The sequence below is a fragment of the Pteropus vampyrus genome, unplaced genomic scaffold, assembly GCF_000151845.1.
Source record: "Pteropus vampyrus isolate Shadow unplaced genomic scaffold, Pvam_2.0 Scaffold11, whole genome shotgun sequence".
NCBI lineage: Eukaryota > Metazoa > Chordata > Mammalia > Chiroptera > Pteropodidae > Pteropus > Pteropus vampyrus.
Window position 1 is genome coordinate 13,880,742 of NW_011888792.1, and position 25,669 is coordinate 13,906,410.

General features: G+C 36.6%; 1 protein-coding gene across 1 annotated transcript in view; it reads left to right on the forward strand.

Annotated features, from left to right (window-relative positions):
* Positions 1-25,669, forward strand: part of CAST (calpastatin) — a 110,977-nt gene that overhangs the window by 11,941 nt on the left and 73,367 nt on the right. Inside the window, exons 2-3 of the mRNA XM_023522750.1 lie at positions 1,652-1,714; positions 20,257-20,328. Of these exons, the coding sequence (XP_023378518.1) occupies positions 1,652-1,714; positions 20,257-20,328 (135 nt within the window). The remainder of the gene's footprint in view (positions 1-1,651; positions 1,715-20,256; positions 20,329-25,669) is intronic.

Here is a 25,669-nt window from a genome sequence, read left to right on the forward strand (position 1 = left end):
TTCTATCTCCAAATGTTGTATAATTCTTCCCTCTTGTCTGGCCTTTAAGAATCTTTTGCTTACCAAGTTATTCTAAAACTTATCAAGTCCCATCTTGCTCCCATGTGTGGGCTTTTAAATGATTTGTTTTTTTTTTTGTTTGTTTTTTTTTTTAAGATTCATTAATTACTTAATAGTGGTTGTTCTCAAATGTGGACGAACAAACCCTTGACTGGGACATGTAGGTAAAACAAGCCCCGTAGAGGGCTTCATTCACTAAGCTAGTGCAGCCTGCCAGCTCTTTCATAGATTCCATCCACTGATTCATGAGAGTCCTTTGTTGGGAAGAATTTTCCATTCATGAAAGTGATTTCTTCCTAGTTTTTCATATAAAGAACGATTGAAAAATTTCAGCCATGTATCTGATATTCCTTGGCTTTTTTGTTTTTTTAACTAAAATATCTGTTGATATGAATAAAGAGGTTATTATTCCATTTAGCATGATTTAGTGACAAAGAACAAATTTGAAGTCAGAAAACTTGCTCTGTGAACTTTTCTCATATACTAGGTATATGTCTTTGTGAAAAGCACACCAAATGACTCTTATTATTAGTTTATTCATTCACAAAAATTATATGAGCCTCTTTTATTGTCAAATAAGAATGTATATGAAAGTGCCTTGTAAATAGTAAAGAATGATATAAATTATTACTACTACTATTACTATGATTTCCATTCTTCTTAATTTGAATAATTTCATTGACTTACATATCTAGGTTATGATTCTGCTCGAGAGAACATAATGAGATTTTATGTTTTGGTTTAACTGAAGGTGATTGGGATTGAACCCAATGACGAGCTTTTATTTTCTTATATTTGGGTTCCCTCTTCCCACTTTCTTGTACATCCTACTATGTGCAAAAAAGAAAGAAAGAAAGAAAGAATTTTTGTATTCTCTTTTCAAAAAAATTTAATAAACTTTATGGCTTATTTTATCTTATCATCAAAAGAAATGAGCATGTAAGCTACTTGAAGCTTTTATGCTTTTATAAAAATACTTGCATTCATCCCCAGTGTCCTAGTGTGAAAGATAATTCTGTTTCTGGACATAATGAAATTCTAAAGCCATAGTAAATGGAAGTTGTAGGTATGGTCTTTCCACTTCAGGGTTTATCTTTCTGCATGGGTGAATACTTAGAAGAACTATAGAGAATTCCCAGCAGCCATTGGAGGCGATGGTTGACTTGGAAGCTGTGGTCCTCCCTCTTGTCCCTGCTTACCTGAGGCTTAAGTATAGCTTTAGGCTCAACATGGTCCTCAGACATCTCATCTCCATGAGGAACCAGATGTCTCCTATGCTGGCAATTTGGGCTTTCAAATTCCATGAGGCATTTTGTAGATGAGATGCTACCTTGGCATCACTATCAGATCTGTGTCTAGTTAATTACAGACTGACTTTCTACATCCCAAATGAATGTCTGTAGTTTCCCTTGATTTTTGAAAGCCACCCTCATTGCTGTAGACTTATTAGCACTCTCAGGAGGAAGATTAAAGGGGTCCTTGTTCTTAACAGTCTATAAATTTAGCCCTTTGGGATTAAAGTCACTATTGCATTATCCTGTATCACTTCCCTCTATTAAATATTATCTTTTCTTTTCTTCTTTTTTAATAGCATGGCAATGAGAAAAACAGTGACTCGCCTTCCAAGTCAGGAGAAAAGAAAGGATCGGATGAGGTAATTTCCATACTATTCAGTTTTCATTTTCTTTTGCTTTTAAATTGTGAATTCTGTTTTAAAACAAATAATGAAGATAGCAAAAGAGCTCCTACTGGAATATTGTCAAATTTAGTTTTAACGAAGATTTGATTCAAGAATATAAGTGGAAATCATTAAAAAAATAAATAAAAAATGAAGTGCTCCTAGAAAAGGAAACTTCAGCAATAGTACTCAGTTATTTAGGATATTTTCCCTATAGTAATCAGTGAATCTTAAATGTTGTGTTAGTGAACATGGCAAGTGGAGAGGGGTAGAGCAAACATTGCAGTGAGAAAGGAAATATTTTTTTATGAGAGTGAACTGTGAAAGGAAGACACTCTCCTTTCCCAGTTCCCAGATTAACCTGTCATTCACATTGGTGAACAAAAGGAAGAAAGAAAGAACTTTTTATTTGGATCAATTCTGTGGAAAAACTAGTAAAAACAAGCCTCCCCACTTTGAGATAGGTTTTCTGTGAGCCTGGGAATTTCTCCTTTCACTGAATGATGCACTGTAATGTGCACTGTCAACACTGGCTTGCTTCTCCCGGGAAGGGTCATGTGAAAGGCTGTCTTTGGAAGACTACTGGACTTGCCTCCCTTTTACTGCTTTTTACCTTTTAAATCTAAATAGATATGTTCATCTTCACTCAGTAGAAGTGGTGTCACATCCAACTCATAAGATAGCTAGTTCTGAAAGGTACATGGAAATTTAGAAAGCATAAAATGATCATTTTATTTTTCTTTATATTATTAACATGTTTTCAGAAATTTAGATCCTCTTTCTGCATTTTTGTCTTTAGATATTATCCACTATTAATATTAATCAAGATTAAACTATTTGCACAAAAAATGAAATCTTCTTTTTGAATTCGTAACGTGGATAGTAGGCTAATTCTCACAGACTCATTCTCACTAATTATGTTATCATCTGGAAGCTTAAATATTACACCTAGAGAGTACAGGCATTATTGGCTTAGGCAACAGCTGCTAGCACAGTGTTAGGACTTTGATAATATCTGGACTATAAAGTATCTTATTTCCATATTTAAAAAGGGCTTGGGAAAACTGATAAGGAGCCCTGTTACAATTGCAGCCAGGGGAGAATTTGAGATTTCTGTGTCAGTGGAGATAGACTGTACTTTCAGTTTGAAACTGAAAGGCTGAACTTCTACCTGAAGAATAGGAAGAAGGAATTCTTATCTTTATCAGAAATTCAAGCAATTCCAACATTATTTTATAACGCATTTGAAAAATTCAGATCTACAACTCCTATACTTGTGCCAGAGCCTGGACATATTGGTGTGTTCTGCTCTGTCCCAGCCAACAGAAGCAAAGAGGGGATAGAGGCCTTTCCCTGCTTCCATGGTGTAAATCAGTATAGAGATTCATGTAGTCTGAGACTGAAGATTGTTTATTATCTCACCAATTTCTGCCCATATTTATTTGCCGGAGTTAACAGGCCTATGGGTGCGATGATTTGGTAGTCAAGGTATATTTCCAATGTGTTCTTTTTCCAAGGAGTCTCTAATTCTTTATGTTATGTGCAAATAAGTCATTGATGAGATGTTGTGGAGACAATTCAAGGAAATCACCCTGCATTAGGCATTATATTTAGCCTCTGTGTTCACTGTTAAAAACCATGTACAGTCTGGGTTTGTCATTCGCCCTGTCTGCTCTCCTTGGTTGCTCTTTTCTTCTCAGATTACCAGAAAAAGATTTTTCTAAAACTGATCATTTCTCCCAAATATTTTCTTACCTACTGCTTTGTTGAACATGAAGTGAGATCAGGAATCTTAGTTTGGGTTTTGGTAATCCATTTTCAAACTAGCATGTACCTCCAAGGGTTAAACAATGTGTTGTCCCCAAACATATGCAAACATACTGGTTAGGCTTCCAAGGACAGACCCAGGCCTTTGAAACAAAGTCAGTTTGAGAATTTGCTTTCTATGCTCAGGGATACTTCTTGGCATTTTTTTCCTTCTCTCTTTATTACTCTGCTGCATTTCATTTGGAGGTATAAGAAAAAGGGCACAGAGGAAGACTTTGGGAAGTTGTAACCGGGAGAGAAATGATTAATTTAGGTAAGAACCACTGTTATATTGTCATATGTACAGCTATCTGGGGATGAATGCAGCTATATGAATTTCAGAGCTATTTCTGCTGCTATCATAATAGTTACTTGTTTGGACTATGACCTCTAGACAGTCATTAAGTGATCCTAAGATGTCTGGCAATTTTAGAAGAATCTAAAACTAAAATATCATTTGTCATGTTGCTTTTGCAATGAAATGCTTGATGGAGTTGCGTAAGTGTCTTATGACAAATGTATTTGTCTGTTTATACCAATCATTATGAATTTCAGTCCTTCTAAGATGTAGAGGAATTATAAGACTAAAAGTTTTAAGGACTAACAAGCCAAAGATAAAAATGACTCAAGAGCAGGAAAATGAAAGTATTTAGCATCATCACCTTTCAATGCAGTAGAACAAAGAAGTCTTTCCAAATCTGCATCCAAATCTAAAGTATTTGACTAACACATCTGGCCACTCTGGGGGAGTGGGAGCATTATAGCAACATATTTCAGCAAAGTCCTGAGGAATAAAATTTAAAGCATAAGATGGGCATCATCTCACAGAGTCAGTTTTAAGAACTCAAATTTAATAACAGATTTATGGGTAAAGGAAGAGAGGTATAAATAGAAGAGAATAGAAATTTCACCTTAAAGCAAAAAGTATTTAATATATTTTCTTTACCGTAATAGCATTGGTGGCGTTCTTTTCCTCAATGTTTACCTTTCCTTCTTCTAAAATGCATAAATTAAGTATTGAATGACTCCAAGTTTTTTTACATTTTTTTCCTCTTAATAAAGTTAGTCTTTTTTAATCATAAAAGTAATGTGCACTTGTTAAAACAAAGAAACCATTACCCAGAGTCTTACCAGGTTATAACTACTGCTACAAAATTTTGTGTGTGTTCTCGAGTGTGATAATATTGTGTTCATACTTATTATATATATGGATTTTAGTAACTTTTTATTTAATGATCATACAACTAAAACTTAGTCACTGAAGAAAATTTAGAAAGTATTGAAGACTTCAAAGAAAAAAGTCATCTCGAATTCTAGTACCAAGAGAGATGGCTACTATTTACATTTTAGAGTATTTCTCTACATCTTTTTTATAAGCTGAGATAACAAAGGAACATTATCAACAGGGCCTAGACTGAAAATGATCAATAATGTGCTTTATGATAGATCAGTCTTTTCCAATTAAAAATAGAGTCATTGTGTGTGTCTTTTAAATGCATAGAAAAATCATCATTCAAGTACCTTGTCATTTAATCTGGTCATTATTTTGTACTGTATTTTCGTGGGAGGAAAACACTTCTTTAAGAGGTGTTCTGGGAAAGTGTTCCCACAAGCAAGTGATTTAGCCATTGTTAGCAAATTCTGGATGAGTACTGCAGTACACATTGTTTTAGGGATTATGAGTCATGACAAAAGTCCATATTTATTGTGGAGGTTGATTGTGGTTGCATAAACCGATGCCCAGTGCAAAGACAGAGGCAAAGCTGCAGAGTTGCACCGAGAGCAGTTCCACTAGGTTCACCTGGAGATCCAGACTCTAGCAGCCAATGTAGAAAACACCTGGCTGTCTGATTTGGGAGATTAAACTGAATAAGGGAAGTTCAGGAATTTTTTTGGACTGCAGTTTCCCCATGTTTTACTTCTAAATTTTGATTTAATTCTCCAATGAACAGAATATTTTTTACGATAACTTTCTTTTAGAGAGAGTACAGTGATTTTCCGTATGGATCTAGGCATGCTTTTCTGCTTACTTTACACACAAAAAATTGTACAACATTCTTAGGTAATAGTTCTATTATGTACCTACTGCTCCTTTATTTTCTAGCTTTTTGTGCTATGTCTGAGGAAGCCTAATTTTAATTTTTAAAAAAAAACTTGTTTTACTGTCTTGGTACGTATATGATTTTTTCTTTTGTTCTTAAAATTAAAAAAAGATACCAGGATGTGCCTATATATATGTTTCTCTTTATTAATTTTTCTCTGGAATGTCTTATTTAATTATTGTTCTTATTTTTGTTTTTCTTGTTTCTTTTTAAACATACATATAATTATGAGATTAGATATTTGTTGATTGCCTCACAATTTTCTCTCTTTGATCGTTACTTTTTTCATTCTGGGAGAGTTCCTAAAGTTTATCCTCCGTATTTTTATTTCTATCATCTAAATTTTGCTGTTGAAACTTGAGTACAGGTTTAAATTCTGCCCTTTTTATTTTTGGTGTTTATTTGCACTCTTCTCTAATCTCCCCGCTATCTCTCTTTTGTCTCACTCTTATCTTTTCACCTCAGTGTACTCTGGATTTGTAATCCTCTATGCAGGCTTTGTGGAGGTAACACTATCTTCTTTCCTATTAAGGATGCAGACGTTTTTCCTAAATTTTCTTCTTGTGGTGTATCATTTTGTGAGATCCATTCTCTGTAATTTTTCAGGAAAATGATGCTCTTTCTCTTCCTCTGCAGTGTGTTTTAGAGACTAGGTTTTTTTCTTCTGTTTGTTCATTTTTAAGTAGAGCTCTACTGTTCTTAGCCTGCCGTTCTTAGTCCTGTTCTGGCCATGTTTAGGCTCCTTGAACCTTCTCCGATCTACAGCTATTTGGCAAGTGGATATGCACATTCCTGGTAAAATCACCACTATCATATGGTTTTTTGTTCAGAACATCGTCTTTATGAAATGAAATACACGGAAAATCTTCATTCCTTAGCATATACTGCTAATGGGCTCTTTTTACCTCTGCCCCCAAGAAGATTACCTGGGACAACTCCTCTCCCAGGTTGTAATGCGCTACTACCACACCCTGCCCACAGCCCTGGCGTCCTACATCCTGCCCTGCTTCCCTGAACCACTCTGATTTCTGCTTAGTTAGTTTTCAGGTTTTGCAGTCTTAGCTTAGTTTAGGAAGAAGAGACACCGTCTTAGAAAGAGAGGCACTAATAGAGAATAAAGGTAGGTGGCCTCATGAGGAGGACTCCTATCCAGGAGATGTGACCACTAGGTTTTCTAGACAGTTGCATTTCTGAATGAGGAGCCTGAGCATTCAGGGAAGAGAGAAGGTTTTTCAGGGGTGTAGGTTTACTCTGTTTCAGACCTCGCGACACAAGTGGTTCACTGATTGTGCTTTTCAATACAGTTCCATCGGCTTTGATTAGAATGAAGAGCCTGCCTAGATTTTGGCAATTGCTCTTGTTTTTTTTGGTAAAGTTTTCACCTCTGAGAAGAGTAGGACTGGTTAACAACAGTTATTTTATACTAGGAATTCTTGGAATTTTCTTGTACTGATACTGTTAAGCTTCTTTTCTAGTTTTCTTTGTCTAGTGACATGTGTTTCTTTTCTAGTGACGTGGGTTTCCATTTTAGAGTCTATTCTGTTTATTAGCTGTGTGTAACTCCTCATAAGTTTCAACAGAGGGGCTTGAGGTTTCCGAGTTTGAAGACAATTAGCCATCACAGACCCTTCTTCCAGCCTTCCCGTCGATGATACTGCAACATCCAGGTTCCCCTACCTTTTAATTGCTTCTTCTCTGAGTTTTTCACTGATTTCTCCTTCCACCCTCCTACATGCAGGCATTTATTATTTGCTTTTGGTTTCTCTCTTCTTTCTCTCTACATTCTTTTCTTCAATAATTTCAACCAAGAATTTTGACAGTGAGGGTTAGGAAGGAAGATGGAATGGGAGCTTGAGCAGCTTAAAAAATATATTTTTAAATTGCTTATGATGAGGAAGACTGAACTAATATGTAGTCTAAAGAGGAGTCATTAAATAAAGAGTAAAATGAATGAGAGAGTAGATGAAAAGACAAGGTCCTAGGAGAAGTAGGAAGAAATGCTTCCTCCAACTAAAGCCTCCCACAAGATCCAATGACTCTTTGAAACTGCAGCACTCTTAATGTGCCTCAGAGCCATGCTGTCCCCAGAATATGGCAGAACAGAGTTGGTCCAGGGGATAGCGGGTAGGGAAGTCATCTTAAAAAGGAAAAAGAAAACGAGAAACAGAAAAAAGGAAATTCTTATGTATGCCAACCCCTGTGCTATATGTGCTGTAAGAATTATCTCAGTGTTCAAAATGTTCTCAGAAGACCACTGACAAAGGAGTCATCTGGAGTAATTGGTAAAAATACCGATTCCTTGATCCCACCTTAGAGCTGCTAAATCAGAATCTCTGGGGATGGGGCCCAGGACTCTGAAGTTTTCATACTATAGCTAGTAATTCTTAGGCATGTTAAAATTTGAGAATTACTACGTTATCTCACATAATATCCTGGAAAATGAAGAATAAAGAGTACTTTTTTATGGTATTAATATACTGTTCTACACGTTTACTAAGCATTCTGTAACAATATTGATTGAAAAATAAAAACCTTTGTGATGTCAACTTTCCATGAGGTTTTACTTTCACAAATGAACTGTTTTTATAAGGCTATAACAAGCTATTATACACATTGTTATATGATAAAATACTGTTGACTTTATGACAAGAATCATACATATTCATTCATTGGTGAAACAGGTAAGGGCATAATTTCAGGTCACTGTCCCTATTGAATCAATCATTCCTTTATCTTTGAGAAGCTAACGAAGTCTAAAGGGAAGAATAAAAAATAAACTTTAAAACAGGATATTTCAAGAATAATATTTAATCATTCTATCAGTTTCCAGGACTTATGACCTACTCAAAGTCAGAAAATTTAACTTCCATTCAATTCCTTTGACATTTTGTTAACATTTGATTCCAACTTCATATGCCACAGGGTCCAGTCTTTTCAGAGACAATTTTGGTGGCCCTATGGTCTTAAGTAATGAGGCTCATAGATCCAAAGTACAACAGTGAAGAGTATACTATTGCTGTATGATATAACGTTGATACATTTTTATGTCCTTTTATAGGAGTAAAATGCTTATTTTTTTTATTAGCCATTCTGTATCCAATGACATAGCATTTTGTATATCACAGTTCTTAATTTAAAAGCACACTATTTTCATATTCTTTGTTACAGGTGCATCCTTAGCTTCTGATAAAACAATTCATTGAATGTTGATGCAGAAGGTCTCTAAATATAGTTATTGGCATATGTTTCTAGGTGTTACATACAGTTCGTTTTAAAACAAAAGAACCACTAAGCTTAATGAATTAACACACTTTTTCTTTAGTAATGAGAAAGGCTTTGCAATATATAACCAGAAAAGGAATTTGAGTACTGTCCCATCTCATGGTCACAAATCAATAAGCGGCTCACTTTTATTGCCATGCAAGCTCTCTTTGTTGCCCTAATAATTAGTAATAATAAAATAGTAGTAATAATAATAACAATAATAGCAGCTAACATTTATAGAGCTTTCTGTATGGCCCAGGCTCCGTTCTAGACCCTTTGTATGAATGGTCTCATTGATCCTCACACTGACTCAGGTAGAGGTATTACTATGTCCATTTTATAGGTGAGGAAAGTACTCTTAGTGAGGCAAAGTAATTTTCTTAAGGACACAAATCTAGGAAGTGGCAGAGCTGTGATTCAAATCAAGGCAGTTGGACTCCAGAGTCTGTATCAGCGACTATAATATGCTGCCTCCGTGGACATCACAGACTGGTGGCAGGCTAATTGGATTGTGTATGTGGCTCTTCAAAATTTCTACAGCAGATGAGAAAGAATATAATCTCAATATGGTCTCAGAATGGCACAGAATTTTTGTCCTGAATTTTGTACACTTCCTGAATTTTTCTCAGAATTCAACCTGGATACATATTTTAGGATTAAGTAAGCTGTTTAAATGTCTACATAATAGTTTTAATAGTAGGTTTAAAACTTAAATTCATGGACCAGTACATTCTAGAAACATGATGCTGAAATCTGAAAATTGCAAATACAGTTTTAAAGAAAAACATTTCTCTTATAGGAAATTGAGAGTTAAAATGATCTCATGTTCACATTTCAATTTTGCTTTCACTTAGTACTTGAGATAAAAATTGATTCTCTGAATATAATTTCGTTAGTCATTTTTTCCTGCTTTTCTAACAACACTGAGTAGACTCGGTAGAAACTGAAACTATATATTCATTTCACCGAACAGGGAAGGCTGAATAGAAAGCTCAATGACTAATGAATTTTTAAAATAACACATTTAAATGATAACGAGGGTTCTTAACTAGCAACTACACAGAGGAGAGGTAACTGAAAGACTTCTTAGGTATGATGTGATGCCATCCCTCTGACCTAGTGCTAAACGTGTAGTTCAGGGGACACCAAGTGGTGAAAAGGAGGAAATTCCTTGCTGTGGTAGTGTTCAAAACCTGATAGAGTAAAACCATTTCTAGCCTCAGCAGTGATAATACACTGTTGACTTCATCTTTGTGAATTAGCATATGTTAGATGTGTGTGTGTGCGTGTGTGTGTGTGTTTCTTAAGAAGGAAGCTTGGTTTTGATGTCTTATGTAAATTTTCTTCAAACATTTAAAAACTTACAACTTGTAAGATTGGAAATGTTAGAAATATGATTAAATTTTTCTTTTGATAAAAACATACATGATATCTAGAAATGTGAAATAAGAGTCATGAATAAGAAAAACAATTAAACTTTTTGACCAAGAAATTCCAATTCTTGGAATTTGTTCCAAGTACATAATCAGGGGTGTACTTTATGGCTCTGTACAAGTATATTCAACATAGCTTTACTTACCGTAATAACAAACTAGAGGAGAAACAGTGTACAGCAGTAATAAATTGGTGAAGTTATGGTACAGACATAGTGACTGAGGCATCTTTAACACCATACTTTGAAAATATTTAATGACAGAGGAAAATGTTTATGTTAGGTTAAAAAAAAGAAATACAATTCCATTTACATAACATTTATAACATTGTGCATTTTTTTTGTATTTGCATAAAAAGCAAAATATAATTGAAAGTTATCTTGAATGGCAAGATTTTGGTTATTTACATTTTCTTCTTTCTATTTTTCTCTTTATTCTAACTGTTTATTTTTAATCAGAGGGAAAAGAACAATAAACAGCATAGATAAGAAAAGAATAATGGAAGAGAGTGTTTTAACAATGACCAGAACTAAATCTATGCCTTTGTCTTCTTAGACCTTAAAGAGAGAAGTGTTTAACATGTGAGCCTTTTTCCCTGGCAATGGCTAAGAGATACTCGGAGAGCAAGGCTGTTGTTTCTGCTGGTGGTGGTGGTGGTGGTGGTGGTGGTGGTGGTGGTGGTGTGTGTGTGTGTGTGAATAGAAGTGCATCTCTTAGATATGGACAGAGAATAAGGATTTTGGCCTTCAGGCAGCTTAGAGGGCAAGGTTTTTAAAATATTTTTAGTTCGTGGTTCCTTTTGGCATCTGATGAAAACTGTCATCTTTTCCTCTGAAAAGTACACACATATGTGAATACAAAAATACCCCTAAAATGCGACATGCAATTTAAAGGGCTTAGAGATACGTTCCCACCCCTGAAGGGACAATCTTATTAAGTAGATATATTTAGGAGGCACCATGTAATAATGTCTTTCCGGTGGCTTGTTGTTCATGTCTGAAATTACACCATTAGCAACTTCCTTAACCTTTGAGTTGAAAATTGCCTTCTCCAGTATCCTCTTTTAAATTGTAGGTAATCCTAGGAGGGATAATACTATATTAATTATTAACACCTTAATGAGGAGCAGTTTGACAAGAAGGGAAAAGGATTATGTAACTATTATTTTCTGCAGAGGTAAAGGTAGTTGATAACTAGAAATCATTTGTTGAGAACGAGACACACACACACACACACACCCACCCACCCACCCTTACAATAACTGCATTCTTCTGAGGAGGACATGGAGGACAGCTTAAGTAACTGTCTAAGGTCACACAGAATTGACTCACTTTATAGTCTGTGCTTTTAACTAGTATTTGATATTATTTATAAAATTACCTGTTTTAAGAATTCTTCCTAAGACCAACTCCACAGACTTCTTACCACTGTCGTCAAATTTTTGTAACTCACTTCTCTCGTTCCTTCTTTCTTCCTTGTGTTATGTCTTGTTTTCATTCAAGAAGATCATAAAGCAAAATTAAATCATTCCAGTTCCCAGGAATCTAAAAGATAACAAGTGTAGGGACAGCTATTCCCTCTTTGATAGTAGAAAATGTGGCACCGAGTGAAGCTAAGTCACAGCAGAGGCAGGAGAAGGATAGTGCTCTCCTGACTCTTAGTCAATGTAGCCACCTTGAAACTAGGAAAGACTTGAGCTGGCTCGAATATGGTGAATAGGCACTGAGTAATCAGAAAAAAAAAAAAAAAATCCACCAAAGTGTAGCTGCCACAGTTAGGGCCGCTAAGGCCATTGTGTAAGAGACATTTCATTCAATAAGTGAATTTCTATGTAATCTTATGACTTCATGATAAGACTTACTTATTATGACTTATTTATCAAAGTTTCCCAGGGGCCAGCATACCCCATTTATTGTGTTGCATTTGTGGTAGCACACATTTATACTTCTTTTGGTAATAAAAGCAACTTGAACTTATCTGTAGATTATTTACAACCAGTGTAAAGGAACATTTGTAAATAAGAGTCACAGTTTTATAATTGTTAGTGTTGGAAAATCTGCTTACCCTTTTGAAAGAGAATCTTTTTTTAGATACTATTTTTCAATAAAAACATATATTTTCATGTGGAAACAATTCTTCTTGTCATTCTATAGGGTGACTATTAAGTAATGGAACTGATTTGTTAACGAATATGTCAAAACCTATATTTAATAAGAGTTTTTATCCTGAAAACTACTACGTTTCATCAAACCTAAGACACTGCTGATCTAAAAATGGCTGATTGGAAAATGCTAAGAAAGAAAAAAAAACCTATCAATTAATCTCTGACAAAGCTTTCTTATACTGATTTTAAGACACAGTTGTATACAAGAGGTGTAAAAGAGGAAAGAAAATAGTGACTTCAAATCAATAGAATAAAATTCAGTAGTAACCTGCAAATTTACATAGGTAAGGTGTTCATTGTTCAAATAATTGTGAAACTAATTCCATTTTTATATTCAGAGCACAAAAAGTTTCATCTTCCCTCAGTGTTTTTTTTTTTTTTTTACTAACATCAATATTATCCAGTTTGATAGCCTTCCCATATTTATCAAACATGAATCTGATTAACTTTTGCTAGTTTTTAAAACTTTAATCTCTATTTGGAGTGTAAATATTTGTTTCAACTCTAATAATAATCAAATAATGTGTTGCAGTTTCCGAAGTCACTTCAAGAAACAGGGTTTCAGAAATATCTTGAGCAATTATTTGAGCATGTCAACTGCCAAGTTGAACTTTTGAGGGTTTCAGTCTTCCTTTAATGCAAAAGTTCTTGTGTATTTGTGTGCTCAAAAATTTCAACATGCATAACATCTGATCTGTTACTAGTAAATCATTGCCCAGTAGAGAATCCCCGGGTCTGCCCTTGCCTGAGGGCTCCCCAGGGCATATTTGGTACTACTGTGGTGGAAAAGTGGACTAGCACCTTTCCTCTGCATTTTGGGATGGAGAAGACAACCACTGCATTGGGAGGCTGCGAGAACTCTGACCAACTTCATGGCAAGGAACGATTTTCACCCCACAGATGGAAATTTCATCGTCACTAGAAGTCTGTGAGGAATGGGAGTCTGAAAACCAACTTGTGCCTTTCTTTATACCCAATACCTCACTCATACATAGGCTTTGTTGAGCTTCTTGGATTGTTGGGTTTCTAGTTTTCATCAAATTTGGAAATGTTTTGACCATTATTTCTTCAAATATTTTGTTTTGTTCCTCATCTCTCTCTTCTTCTTTGGAGGCTGCATACATAGACACACTAACTGCTCGAAAGTTCTTAAACTCACTGATGCTCTGTCTTCTATCCTCTAGTTCTTTACTCTCTCTTTCATTTGGGGTAGTTTCTATTGCTATGTCTCATAGTTCACTGATCTTTTTTTTTTTTAGTTTCTCATCAGTTCTTAATCCCAGTGTATTTTTCGTCTCTGACATTATATTTTTTACCTTAGAAGTTTGACTTGGGTGGTCTATTTAAAAAGTATCTTCCATGTCTCTCCTTAACATACTTTAAAAAAGCTTTTTATTTAAAATAATTATTGATTCCCGGAGCATTACAGAGCTTGTACAGGGAGGTCCTATGCACCCTTTCTCCAGGTTCCCTATTGGTTACATCTAAAGTAATCATAGTACAACCAAAACTTGAACGTTGACATTTGTACCCCATGTGTATATTAGTTCTGTACCATTTTATTGCATGTGTAGATTCTTGAGGCCAGCCTTGCAATCAAGATACTATACTTTTTGAACATTATATTTTCCTGCATTTCGAAAATAAAACTATTTTTCTACTTCTATGCATGCATTGTAATTTTTTATTAGATGCCAAACAGAAGTGAATTTCATCTTACTGGATACTTGTTTGTTGTTACCGTTGCCTTACGTTTTCTTGAGTTTTGTTTTGGATGCAGTCAAGTTACCTGGAAACAGTTGGATCCTTCGGGGTTTGCTTTTAAGCGTTACTTGGCTGGACCAGAGCAGCCTTTAGAGGAGGATTGACTTTTGCTTCTGCGTGCTCCACCTAATGATTCCGACTGCTGGGAATACATCCCTTTCCTGGCCTGTGGGAGCCCCAGTGATTATGCCTCTGCTCCTTCTGGGTGTTTCCCCGGCTCGGGGTTTCCTCTCGGGCAGGCGCAGGCAGATCTCTGCAGCTCTTCTCTCCAATGCTCTCCCTGCAGCAGCCTTGGCCTGCAGGAACTGCCAGCTCCACCTCGTCGACCCAGAGAGACCAATGGCTTCTGCCTGGGTTCCTCCTCCATGCGTCCTGTTCCAGCAGCCTGGAAACTCTCCAGGTGGTGAGCTGTGACAATGAGAGGGCTCCCTGGTTTGTTTCTCTGTCAGGGAACACTTCCCTGTGCTGCCTGGTGACCAGTGTCTGAAAACCACTGGTTCCAGTAATTGTCTGGGGGTTTTAGCTGTTTAAGGTAGGAATACTCTTTACTTTTGAATCTGAATTTCTTTACTTGAGAATGTCATTAATATAAAAGGGAAGCAAACCTGTAGTTGGGAGAAGGAGGTGGCCCGGCTTACAAACTTAAGTTCCTTCATTTACTCTTGAAGGGGTTTGAGCACAGTTCTGGAGTTGGGTTGTTAAATTTTTCTCAGTCATAAGCCTGGTCACTGGCTTACTTCTTTGTTCATATACTAATGAGTTTTAGTGCTTTCTGGATATTCTGCTAATGTTTAATGGTGCAACAAAAACTGTTGAAATCACCTCTGCAATATCCTGACCTGATACCCGGTAGTACCTCAGAAGGGCCCTTGCAACATTCTAGAAACACACTGAGGTCATGTCTATTCCTGCAGATTAAGATGACCCAGAGTCACTCACTGACCCCAACACACACACACACAGACCTGTGTGACAATGTTGGCACCTGTGTGACTCATCACAGCAAGATCCAGAGCGGCCTTCATCTTCGCCAGCTGTTTCAGGAGTGCTAGGACTGGCTGCTCTGGCTTCGGCAGGCCACACTCAGCAGGAAGCCCTCTCAGCATTAACCCTGTATGTGGTCTCGAGCTTCCCTAAGCTGGAACGTCTTGTTGGCTAGATGCATCATGTTTATCATTTCATGTAATCCCCACAGCTCACACAGGGTTAGGAACAGGATATGTTCCCACCATTTCAGAATCAGAAGAGTATCATCTCTCTATTGAAAAAAAGTTGCTCCTACTCTGAAGGCTGCTCTCCTTCAACAGAACAAAGCTTAAAAGCAAACCTCAAGAGGATCAAACTGTTATTAGAATCATGGCTGGTCCTAAGGAAAAAAATCACTTTTCTATTCATTGGAAAAAAGACGTTATTTTTTCTGATTACATAAATTATAAAAGCTCATAGAACTTCTCAACAGCCACTAAGACTCCTCATGAATTAAAACTGGGCCCTCTGGAGTTCTCTTGAGATCAGTCTGTTCCACTGCTTCCTGTTCAAGGTCTTTGGGCTTCTCTCTTTAGAGCAGGGATATCCAACCTGGGGACCACAAACCTCAGGCCACACCTCATCTCATTTCATCCTTACAATCTTCCTCTGAGATAAGAGTAGGACTATTCCATTTTTCAGATGAGAAAGTATTTAGAAATGTTCATAAACTTACCCAAGTTTTCATAGCTGACATTAAATGGAGCCAGGATTCTTGTTACGTGCATCAAAAGATAGGACCGTTATTCTAGAGAATGCTATGCCTTACTTTGCAGAGTCACTAAGTCTCAGGGTGATGTGAGGCTTTACTCAGGGGCCTTTCCTGAGATTTTAGGAGATAGTGACACAGCAGCTCTTTGCCTGGCTCTTGGGACATTGTCACTTTGAAAATAGTTTTTAAGACTTGAGTTCTGATTCATTCAATAAAAATGTTTATTATGAGCTACAACAGACTTACAAAAAAGGTTTGCAATTAATTCTTTCCATGCTTTTCTGCCAGTGCAGATAGAATTGATCTAATCTGGACATTCTTTATTGAACTTCTCTGCTCAATCATGGGGTACCTTTTTTGTGGATCTCTTGGCTGGCATACTTTGAACCACTTTTGGAGGTTGGGGAGGCTGCTTACAATAAAAGGTATGGGTTTATAATCTATGGGAAAAGGGCGTGTGTACACTCAGGAGTCTGTGCCTGAGCAGGGGACATTACACAAGTTCTCTGTAAATGGACCAGACTTGGTATCCTGGAATTTGAGTCCAAAAAGGGCAAATAAAGCATGGAGGATCATACTTTTGTCCCTGTCAGTCATTAAAGCTGAGGCCCTGTGACATGCTGAACTGCAAAGGGGGCATGAGTCAGCCAGGCCTGTGACTCGATACATAGGGATGAGGGCAGGCTCTTCCTGACAATTTCCTTTCTATAAAACTTAAGATAAAGAAGTGCTCAGATATTAGAAGGAATGTGATTGATTGGCAAGGAAAAATCTGCTTGATGGCCTTAAGCCTACAGGTTTATGGGAAAATAATTTAACTCAGAATTTGAATTATCATAATAGTGGCATCCTCATTTAATATCTTAATCTTTTAGAGACTAGAGCATATCTGTATGTTAGGACAAATGCAGGGTTGTGGACAATGAGCTTGTTTCGTGAGTTTCTGCTTTCTGTGATAGGTGAATTAATTTTGTTCTATCTGAGGGTAGATCTAGCCCTATCACTGGTTAGTAAATATGCAGACCTAGCCAGGTGAGAGATCTGTCCAGGCCAGAGTGGGATTTCTAAGGACCAGTGGTGATGATAAGGAAATGGGGGTGCGAGCGTGAAGAAGATACCTGCAAAACTAAGCAGGAGGTGACATGAAGTCAGACGACTCTGAGAACTTTTCACCTGGAGGCAAGAGAGGACTCAACGACGGCTAGATGACACCCAGAGAAGATCAGGAAGTTGCCAAAGCTGGAAGAAACTGATGATCTCAAACACACCTGACTGTAGAGCCTTCCTAAACCTCTTGATCCAGCACCCCGTTTCATCTCATACCATATACCTGTGCCCACCATGCTTCACCTGCACTAACTTCCTTCTGTTCCCCCAACTTGCCAAGCTCATTCCTACCTCAGGACCTTTGCACATGTTGCTCTACCTTGAATGCCTCTGCTCCCCCATTCCTTATTTACATGATTGGTTTATTTGTAGTCAGGTCTCAGTCAAATGTCACTTTTGTCTATCCTGTCTGAAGTAACCCTTAGCCAGTCATATTCTGTTACATTACCCCGTTTTAATGTCTTTATAGTACTTGTCACTCACTGAAATCATCTTTTTTGTTGATTTAGAGTCTGAGTCCTCTGACTAGAATGTAAACACTATAAGAGTAGGACCTTTTTCTTTTAATTGGTCATTACATCCCCACTGCCTAGAATAGGGCCAGGCTTATTGCCAGGGTTCAATAAATGTCTGTCCAATGAGTGAGTAAATAAATGAAGGAATGCATGAAATCTGACACAGTTGGAGAAAGAGAACCAACCAAGTCCTATATATCGGCCAAACGTTCTAATTAAATGCTGGTTAATAACAAGAATAAGGAGTCTGTGCTTTGGTGTATGTGCGTATTTCTAAGATTTTCTATTGTTATAAATGCTTGACATTAACTAAGGGTTTAATTAATATTTGTTATATAAAATTTAATGAAAGATCAGTTTTACAGATTCTACCCTTGTTTCAGCTGAATTAAACTGGTCCTTTGTGGGGTGGGTAATCCAGGTGGCTCACAAGACAAGGCAAGATTTGAGGTGACAGGTCATACCCATAGGAAAGCTGAGAAATACTCAACTTTTGAGTAATCTTTTAAGTTAAAAGACACTGAATTTATTAGTAAATCATCTTTTAAAAGTAAACCTTGAGTTGATATAGAAGTAAAATAAAAATGAGCATGTGTTTAGTTATTAATTTAATTTAATAGTTTCATAACTCAGCCAAAAGGCAAATTTTTAAATTCTCATGGAAAAATTCAACATCTGGGCTTTGATGTAATGAGTGGGAGCTGTATTTAGCACAAGATTGGAATGCGACCTTCCATGATTATAGCTGAGACCAAAGGCTGTAGCCGGAGTGAAGGTCAGCTAGAGCGCACTAGACAATGACATGACCTTTCTGGGCTTTAGTCTCCTCCTTGGAAAATGAGGAGGCTGAAAGGGTAATGGGGTTAAAATGAACAACCCCGAACAACCCCATTGCTGGATTCTTGTCTTTATTACCTGTGTCCATTCTCTTACACTGAATCCATGTATACACCGTGGTTATCAGAAGCTGTTTGTTAATACACTTTATATTTTGGAAAGAGACTTGAAATATGGATCAAATTTAGATCATCCCCTCCTTTCACCATCTCCCATATCACACCCACATCACGAGCTTTTTGGCAGCCTCTTTTATTTCTATCACATTTATTTAGGAGTTTTCTTCCCTTGGTTGGGAGAGACTATTTACATTGAAGGAAAAAAAGGCTTCTGCTCAAGTCTCCATGGTAGGCATTTTCAAAACAATTAAGCAATATAAATTTTGCTAAGTATTTCTCCTAAATGTTAAAGAATTAGACCAAATTATTCTCAATTATTTATTTTTTAAAATTTTGCTGCATAGTTATACAATTTTTTAATATGTTGCATGTCAGCTAATTAGTGCATTACTATCCCTTTGTATTTAATGTTTAGAGTATGTTATTCACATTTTATAGATGGATCAGAATCTCATCATTTTATATGATAAAACTTTATAGTTGATATGCTTTTTTGAAATGTAGATATTCATAAGAGATATAAGATATCAAGGCCTTGTTAAGAAAGCAGCTGTGTATTTTAAAATCCCTTCTCCCCTCATTAATTGTTCTTTGTCAGTTAAATAGTTATAGTTATATAAGAAAATACAAAGAAGCACAACGAACAGTATTTTAAAAAATCACTCTTAACCCCACAATCAGAAAATGACATGTATGAACTTCAGAGATCATACTCTACATGCTATTTTATAATCTTACTTTTCTTTATATAAAATATGAATAATATATTTTCATTCAATGAAAGTTCTTCTCAACTTGATTTTCAATTATTGCATAATAATATTTCATGCTGTAGCTGTCCATAGCGTAACCCCCAATTGCAGAAGGCAGGATAGGTAGATAAAGAATAGGGTCTGAAGCAGACATTTTACTTATTTCTAGCTGTGACCATGGCAATATTATGTACTCATCCCATTCTTCAGACTCCTCACCCATAAAACAGGGATAACAATTTACCAGCTTTATATCAGGTACTGTGAAGATGAAATAAGTTATTATACATGGTATTTAAAACAGAGTACTTACGATAATGCTCTCATATATTCTATCATTAGAGCATTATTATTCTATTATCATCTATCATTCCATTTTTTTAATAGAATAATTACCTGGTACATGGTGAGCACTCAATAAACATTTGTTACTACCTGTATTGTTTTCAGCTTTTTAATGTTATAATACTGTGTAGAATATCATTAAAGAAAAAAGGCTTTTGCTCCTCTCATATTATTTCCCTAAGATAAATTTTAAAAGTAGAACTACGTCTTCGGTGCTTATTGCTAAATCACCCTCCATAGAGGGTGTACTGGTGTCCTCTCTGCAGCCGAGAGAAAACTGCCCCACAGTGAGTGGTTCCTTCTGGAAGTGCATTGTGGTAGAAAATGGCAACTGCCCATGTGAGGATTTTTGCAGTTCTCCAAAATCATTGAATATCAAACATTTGGGATTTATTCAACTTACTCTTCCTTTTTAATATTGATATAGTCTTCAGGCAAAAATATGTTCGCTTTTTGCATGCCTAGTATATTAGTCTGATTTTTGCTTGAGAAGATACTAATATTGGTATGAAAATTTGACTGTATTTTTAAGATTTTTTTTCCATTGAAACGAATATTTTTTTATTTTCCAGAAAAAAGCAACAAGCCATGGGAGCAGTCAACCCTCCAGAACCCATGCTGGTGGAACAGCTCCAGCCACCAAGGTCAGTCATTTCCTAAACATGAAAAGACCCCTACTCTAAGATGTATAATTAGTGAGTGGGGCCTATAGGGAAGGCAAATGGTGTCCATATATCTCTGAAAGTTTTTGAACACAGAATTGTTTCTGGACTGGGGTTGGGGGATGCAATTTCTTAATAATGATTTGAATGATTTAAAACCTAGTAAAACCATTGTGTTATACCTTTTACTGGCATATAATGTGTCCAATAAATAATATTTTCATAAATATCTATAAACAATATTGTACTTCTGCACATACTCTGAGTAGAAATATAGTCCTCCCACTTCTTCAGAAAATAATTCGAATTATCTTACTGAGCATTAACCACACCAGCTGTCTGCTATGTATGCTATATAATTATCCTATGTAATCTCCTCACAACTTTGTAATTGTTATTCCTTTGTACCTGAGGAAACCAGGGCTCAGAGAGGTTAAGTAGCCTCGACAAGATCACAAAGGCAGTAAGATGGATGTAGAATTTGAACCGAGGTTTCCTGTTCATACAAGGTCCTCAACATGCTGGACCTCATAAGCTCTGATTGAGCATTTTTTGGTAATATAACACTTCAAAGCTTTGCCACTTATAAAAATCACTGAAACATCACCTTTCAAGACAAGAAACTACAATTTTAAGCAGTAATTTTTAATATGTAAAATAGTTATGTTCAGCCCATTTCACCTTGTGTTCTTCCAGTATATCCAAGATTATGAAAAACTTTAACTTATTTCAGTATTGTCTACACAACCATTTTAAATAAGCATTTTTCCTTTAAAACTGGTAGCTCTCCTAAGGCAGTCTGTGGACTTTCTTATGTGGGTTACTTGCTTGGTGAAGAGTTAATATTTTATTGCCTCCCAGAGCCCTGGCTGCTCTCCAAACCCTCGAAAGGTGCCAAAACCAAAACTCAGCTGAGAAATGAGAAAAGGCTAGGCACAGAAGTAAACACCATCATGGCTAAAAAAGATTTTTCCAGACATGCTCCTTCTTTTATGATATTAGGACCTTTAGTCAACTTATACTTAAATTATGTCTCTAAAAATGAGAGAAGCCTCATCGGCAAAACCTCAACCCAATGAGATTTACTGAATCATTTGTAAATGGTTTCCAAAATGGTTAGTACCTAAACTCTTGGAAAGTCTATACAATGTGGAAAACCATACTCAGTTTTTTTCTTAAGTTAGTCATGAGAAGCAGTACCTTTTTTATATTTTTTTCCACACAGGAAGTTATCATCCAGTCATTAGGAGATGGAATGGTTATAAAGAATTTGAACTTCTTCCCCATAGCCTGCTGTAGCTCAAGAAGCTGAGGGAGGGGCATAGCTAGGAGGTGAAGATGGTTTAGCCACATGTTTATTGTTTTAGTACTTAATGGCAAATGTGACATTCTTTCCTTGGTTTCTAAAACACTGTCCGTTCCTGCCTCCATACTTCTCTTTCCTGTTGCTCTTTCTTGCTACGGTTTCCTGACTCACCAGTTTTCTGAATATTAGTTATCCCAGGGTTTAATTTTACACTCTTTCTTTTCCCGTATCTTTCTCTTACACAATATTGAAAGAAAAAAATATATGTATATAATACACTTACTTATTTCTTCTTTAGATGCCAGATTTAAAGGACTTTAACTCAGTATTGTCATCACTTAAAAAATAATAATCATTCCCATGCATCATTTAGAAAAGCTGAGGCTAATAGCATTTGTGACACTTGAAGCCTTTTATTATATAAGTAATTATCGTAACACACACAGGCAAAATAATATTCTCTCAACACATTCAGGAAAGGTATAACAAAATAGTAGGTACAGTCAGACATGAGAATTATTCCTGTTTTGGTTTTTTTTGTTTGTTTGTTTTTTGATTCTGGACACATTCAACTTGAAAGTTAAAATAAGTGATAATTCACAGTTATTAAGAAAATCAACTCTGTGTTAAATATTAAATTTGAAGCTTGTGCATAACTAAAATAGTTACCTTGTATTAGGGAACTGTTTTGTAAGAGTTCTTGCAAAATGAGTAATTATGTACACAAATAATATCACTTTTTCCATAAAGTACTCCTCTTGGAAGATCTAAAACTCTTAAGTGGCATAGATATTTCTAACTCAATTACTGTAAGATGTTTAGGGCTTAAAATTAATTTTTAAATAATAATGAGGACTACCGAGGCTGCAGGAATTACATAGCCTCATATTAAAGCCAATGTGAAAATAGTTGTGATCTATAATCAGTCATGCAATTTTAAGACTGGAAAAGTTCTCAGGTAACTTCTATTGTAACCACCTCCATGTTCAGGTGAGGAAACCTAGGTCGTATTTGCATTAGGATTCTCTCTGTAGAAGACCACAGCTATTTAGAAGATATATGGGTCAAAGTCATTAATCCCAATTGGAATCCATTCTGATTAGTTCAAGCCAAAAAAAAAAAAAAAAGAATTTAAGGAGAGCGGCTAGCTGGTAGAGAAATCCAGAAGGCTTCGGCAGAAGTAACCTAAAGTTTCACAGCCAGAAACAATGCCCAGCCACACTGTGGGAGCTTCTGCTGCCACCACAACTCAGCACTATCACATTTAGGACTGGATGGCAGAAACTCTGCAACTGCCAATCTTGGAGATAGTCAGTCCTTATCATAACACAGATTTCCCAGTGGGCAGTGGCCTCTTGACACTGCTCACTTCTAAGCTCATTTTTTTTGGGCGGGGGGGGCACATCTGACCAGCCAACACAAATCACATGCCTCAGTCTTGCTATGAGGCAATCTGGGGGTTGTGAGTGTTTCGGATTCTAATTTAGGAAGGTGTGTGTTGATTAGGTTGGAAATTATCAATATGTAGTGAGCGTTTACAAATGTGTGGTCAGCAAATATGTGATACTAAGTTAAAGACACTACTACAGAAAGGAAAACAGGGGAATTACCTAATTGAATTGATGGGAAATCATTTATGATAGGTTGTTTAGCAACATTAGGCCTTCAAAACAGAAGTTACAAACAGCTTTTCTCCCCAGCTAGAGGAGAGAAGATCTGTGAAGGAATAAGTACCTGTCAGAGAAATACTTTGTGATTTTGATCTGCAATAAAAAACTGTGTTAATTTGGCAACAGATTGACAAACAGTTTTTTATTGATCTGCAATAAAAAACTGTGTTAATTTGGCAACAGAGCTCTTCTCTCAGGTGCTTACTTTTCTCATCTGTAATATGAATGAGGGGCTAGATAAAGTCTTTGTATATTGTGGACGGTATTCCTGCATGCGATGTCAGCCTCACCCCACAGTGTCCTTGGACCACCTGTGATTTGTGAAATGACTGTGTGTTAAACATGCAAACATTTTTATTTTAATAATTTAGCATATATTTTAATGTACTAGAAAAAGCGAACTACCACTTCAAACTCATGATCCCAGTTTTGCTTAAGACAAGGCTAGTTAAGAGGTTAAAAAATAAATCTGTTTTTAAAAAATACTAAGTAAAATTATTGCAGATTAAAAAATATAGAGAATATACAAAATTTGGGAAACAAGATCCAGAGCAGTAATTCTCATATTTTAATTTGCATATTAATCAGTAGGAATTTTAGTATAATGAGGATTCTGATTCAAGAAGTCTGGGGTGAGGCTGAGATTCTGCTTTTCTACCAAGCTCCCAGTTAATGCTGATGCTGCTGGTCTGGCAACCGCACTTTGAGGAGTAAGGATGTTGAATTGTGCTGCAAGTGGAAGTTTAGACTACTTGTGCCTTGGATGACCAAAACCTTGATTAGAGAATCTGATTAAAATGCGGATTCTCAGGTTCCAAGCCAATAAATTCTGACTCACCGGGGGTGGGTAAGGCCCGAGATTTTATATATTTAATAGCTTTCCTCAGGTGTTTCAGATACAGATGATATAAGGACCACACTGGGAGAAAGGATGAGCCTCAGAATATCAGGGTATGCCAATGTCCCTCTTCATCTCTTAGGAAAGGAGCCACTTCCTGTCTTACAGGATCCGAATCTTTGGAAAATGTATCACATAACATGTAATTACTCATCTGTACTCTTCAGGAGCACTGAAGTACTTGCCTTCATTGAGGGAGATAGATATGCTGCCTAATATTTGGGACTGTGGGACCCAGGGCTCATTCCTATTGGGGTGTGGCCCAAATAAGTCACCCCGTGCTGTTTTTGTCACAGAAGAAATGATTATCAGTGAAACCTAGATGAACTGAGGTTTGGTTTCAAAAAAGAAGAAAAAAATATTAGCAGTGAATTAAAAAGGAATTTTTAAGCTATATTTTGATCAAGAAGAATAAAAAGACAGGGTCTTCTGCTCAGGAAATTATAAAATATTAGAATTGGAAAGGCTTCTACTTCCCCAGTTTTATTTAACAGAAGTAGATGAAAAATGAAAATAAATAAGGTGGCTATGAGGAACAGCACCTTGTGGGAGAATTCAGAGGGACCCCACCTGCTCTGACTACCCAGTGGATGTTGGGTACAAAGCTGTGCAGATGAGATGAGCTCCCTGTCTTCTTAATGCCAGCTGGCCATCACCTCTGCCTTGGCTGGTTGCAGCACTGAGTCATTGCTCAGTTGTCACTAGGTGCGTCTGAGGTCTCTGCTCTTCGTCCACTGACCATCATCACGTCGTCCACTCACACCCCAAGCTTAGAGTCCAGAGTCTTTATTGTCATTGGTTTATAGCATTGGGAGAAGCTGGCTTTTCATATTTTTTTTTAAAATTTCATTACCTTTTTAACCCTATCATTCATTTTGTATTTATTCATTGGTATTCTTCTCTAAGAAAGAGCATTTCCTTTCTCTTTATTTACATATTCATTCATTTATTTGTAGCAGTATGGACTCATGAATTCTTATTTTATTCAGTGGATTAATATCCATTCTATTTATTTTTAAATTTTTAGTCATAATGTAAAATTCAGTAAAATTATACTCTGTTAAACTCCTCTTTAAAAAAAAAATCATTCGAAATGTATTTTCAAATCCTTGGTGGTGGTCATTATTAATTTGCTTTACAGTTTAAAAAGACATTTGGGGACATGTGTTTGCAAAGGGCACTCACAAAGAGCACTCCCGTTGCTCCCTTATTTTGATCGAGTCGAAGGGTGACAGCCTAGGAGCTTCAGATCTCTGCCATCAGCCTGCAGCGTAGCCTGCATCACAGGCCGAGTTATTCAGCTAGCCAGCCTTCGGAGGCCTCCCCGTGACTAGTCACCCGGGAGGAGGGCGGGGAGCAGCCTGCGTCGCACTCCGGGAACGCCCAGTCGTTCTCTGTGGCTCGGCTGTGAAACCGTGGGGGCCGAGCCCAAGTAGGAATGCAAACATC